This window comes from Helianthus annuus, chromosome 17, assembly GCF_002127325.2.
Source record: "Helianthus annuus cultivar XRQ/B chromosome 17, HanXRQr2.0-SUNRISE, whole genome shotgun sequence".
In the NCBI taxonomy this organism is placed as follows: domain Eukaryota; kingdom Viridiplantae; phylum Streptophyta; class Magnoliopsida; order Asterales; family Asteraceae; genus Helianthus; species Helianthus annuus.
Genome location: NC_035449.2, coordinates 168,015,560 through 168,017,840, shown reverse-complemented (window position 1 = coordinate 168,017,840; position 2,281 = coordinate 168,015,560). Strand labels below are relative to the sequence as shown.

Below are 2,281 nucleotides of genomic sequence, written 5' to 3'. Positions count from 1 at the left end.
GAGCTATCGGCGAAAAAGGCTATGGATCAGCCTCTTAAACCTCCAGGCCCTGAGGTCACCAAACCAACCAACACTGGTCCTGTTACTACTTCCAAGGGTTCCAGCCGCTTCTCCTCAAGCGGCGCGAGCTCTGGTGGAGCTGGGGGTTATAACCCCAATGTGATAGGTGCGAAGGACACCGTTGGGGACATTTACTACAAAACTTACACCGAAGAAGAGCGTGGGGACGCTCCTCATTAGGCCCCCTGGAGTTTAAAACAGAAAGATACTTTCATCGAGTTCAGCCCTGCGCGCGAGTGGTTCCTGAACTCCTTTACACCTGCTGAAGTCCATCGGCAAAGAGCGAAACCTCACGAAATGTTGTATCGTACTTATATTCTTGGTGAGGCCAACGCTCGTGCTGCCAACCATCAAATAGTTCGCGAATGGCGAACGATGGTTAGGGAGCGTGCCGACTGGGAGGCTTATCGCGAGCGTATGCTGAAACGTATTGCTGAATTCGAAAAATCTAAAACCGCGTTTGGTGAGGAGAGAGCCAAGTTCGAGGCTGACAAGAAGGCTGAAGAGTGGGGCCGCGAGGGGCTGCAGAAAAAACTCCACAATGTTGAGGAGCAACTGGCCAAGGAGAAGGCCGAGTTTAAGCGTATATGCGCCCAAGACAACGATCGTGCTTATGCGCTACGACAGAAGATCGTTGATCTTGAGGCTAAAGTTGCGGACTTGACCTCAAAGGTGGAGGAAGCGCAGGGTGAAAGAGCTGCCAAGCAGCAGATGGAGGTTAGTTCTACTGACTTTCGCTCTTCCCTTTTTTGTTTATGAGATTTCTTTAAGTCAATTCTCAAGGCGTTTGCCAATTTTTAGGTTGAGCTGACTGAAGCCAAGGTGCAATTGTCCAACAAGGACAAGGATCTCCACGCCAAGGACGTTGAGATTGCGGAACTCAAACGTCGCTTGAATGAGCAAATCGACAGATGCGAGTCTTTGGAGATTGACCTTGAGGCTGAGAAGGTCAAGGCTGCTGATGCTGAGGAGGCGCGTGCTGTCAGCACTGCTGCGCTTAATGTGGCCCAGACAAACTACTCTGAGGCTCAAGGTATCGTCGATACACTTGTCTCAGAAACGGAGTGGATGCGCACTCGTGGAGTAGTGTTGGTAAGTGCCTTATGCTTTTTTCTTAAACTGTTTTAAGAGTTTTCTTTAATGCTTATCTTTTGTTGAAGGTTGCCAACTCCATCCTAAATGCGAACGAGCTAGATCGCGCCGTAGCGGCTCTGACAGATGCGGCGCGTGCGGTGGGTCATCGGGGAGGCTACCTGGAGTGTGCTGATCATGTTGAGCAAATGCTTGGGCAAGAATTTGACACAAGTCATTGCTCAGTGACAGAACATGCCGATGCTGCGCTGGCAAGTGCTGAAAATTCCTATGACAACCTCTCCTTGCCTATCATGGAGTTGGTTGTCGAATCGTTAAAGAAAGACGACTGGTGCCAGCGTCTTAAGGCAATCCTCGATCCACCAGTTACCGTCGAGTTGTCCGACGAAGAGCCCGCCGGTGACGACGGTGATGATGATGGCAATGACGATGATGGTGAAGACGACGGAGACGATGATGATGGTGATGATCGCCGCGATGAATAGGATAGTTTGTTGAATAGGTGGATGATAGGCATTTGTGCCTTTGTAATTTCTTCACACTATGTACAATGCTGCGCATTTGCGCAAGTTTTAAATGAAATGAAACATTTTGGTTTTTTCCGTTGCAATTATTGCATTGCTATAAAAACTTTATGTTAAATTAGTTCGAATAAATGGAAGAGTTTTTTAAGTATCTAAGGTATCCACCCGGTCTCGCGCTTTGTTCGTAGAGGACCTTGGAGGTGGTTTGAACAACCCTGAAATGCTGGAGTGTTTTCGCGCTAATCAAAAGTTTAGCATGCATTTGTAACGAAAAAATGTAATAGAGAAACATGTCGTATGTTTTCATTCAAGTCAGAAATGGGCGCTTAGGCCTTCGTACATAATTGCTAATGGCTTGTAGCCGGCATATTGAATTGAAAGATGGCGCAAGGCCGAAATAGATTACATGTAACATTTGCGCAATTGTTGCGCATTCCAAGTTCTTGGTAAGATGTGGCCATCTAGGGTGCGCAATTTGTAGGCCCCTTTGCCCAGGACTTCATGAATCAGATATGGGCCTTCCCACTTAGGTGCCAATTTCCCTGGGCGTTCCGCATTTGATGCTTCGTTGTCGCGAAAGACGTATTCCCCTGGATTGAAAGTAC

The 2,281-nt window shown here is 47.9% G+C and overlaps 1 protein-coding gene across 1 annotated transcript; it reads left to right on the top strand.

The window, feature by feature from the left end:
* The first annotated feature begins 357 nt into the window (after positions 1-357).
* Positions 358-1,637, top strand: LOC118488927 (myosin-6-like). The gene is made up of 3 exons (XM_035986359.1): positions 358-777; positions 862-1,152; positions 1,221-1,637. The coding sequence occupies exons 1-3, from the start codon at positions 358-360 to the stop codon at positions 1,635-1,637; spliced, it is 1,128 nt and encodes a 375-aa protein (XP_035842252.1).
* The last annotated feature ends 644 nt before the right edge of the window (positions 1,638-2,281 follow it).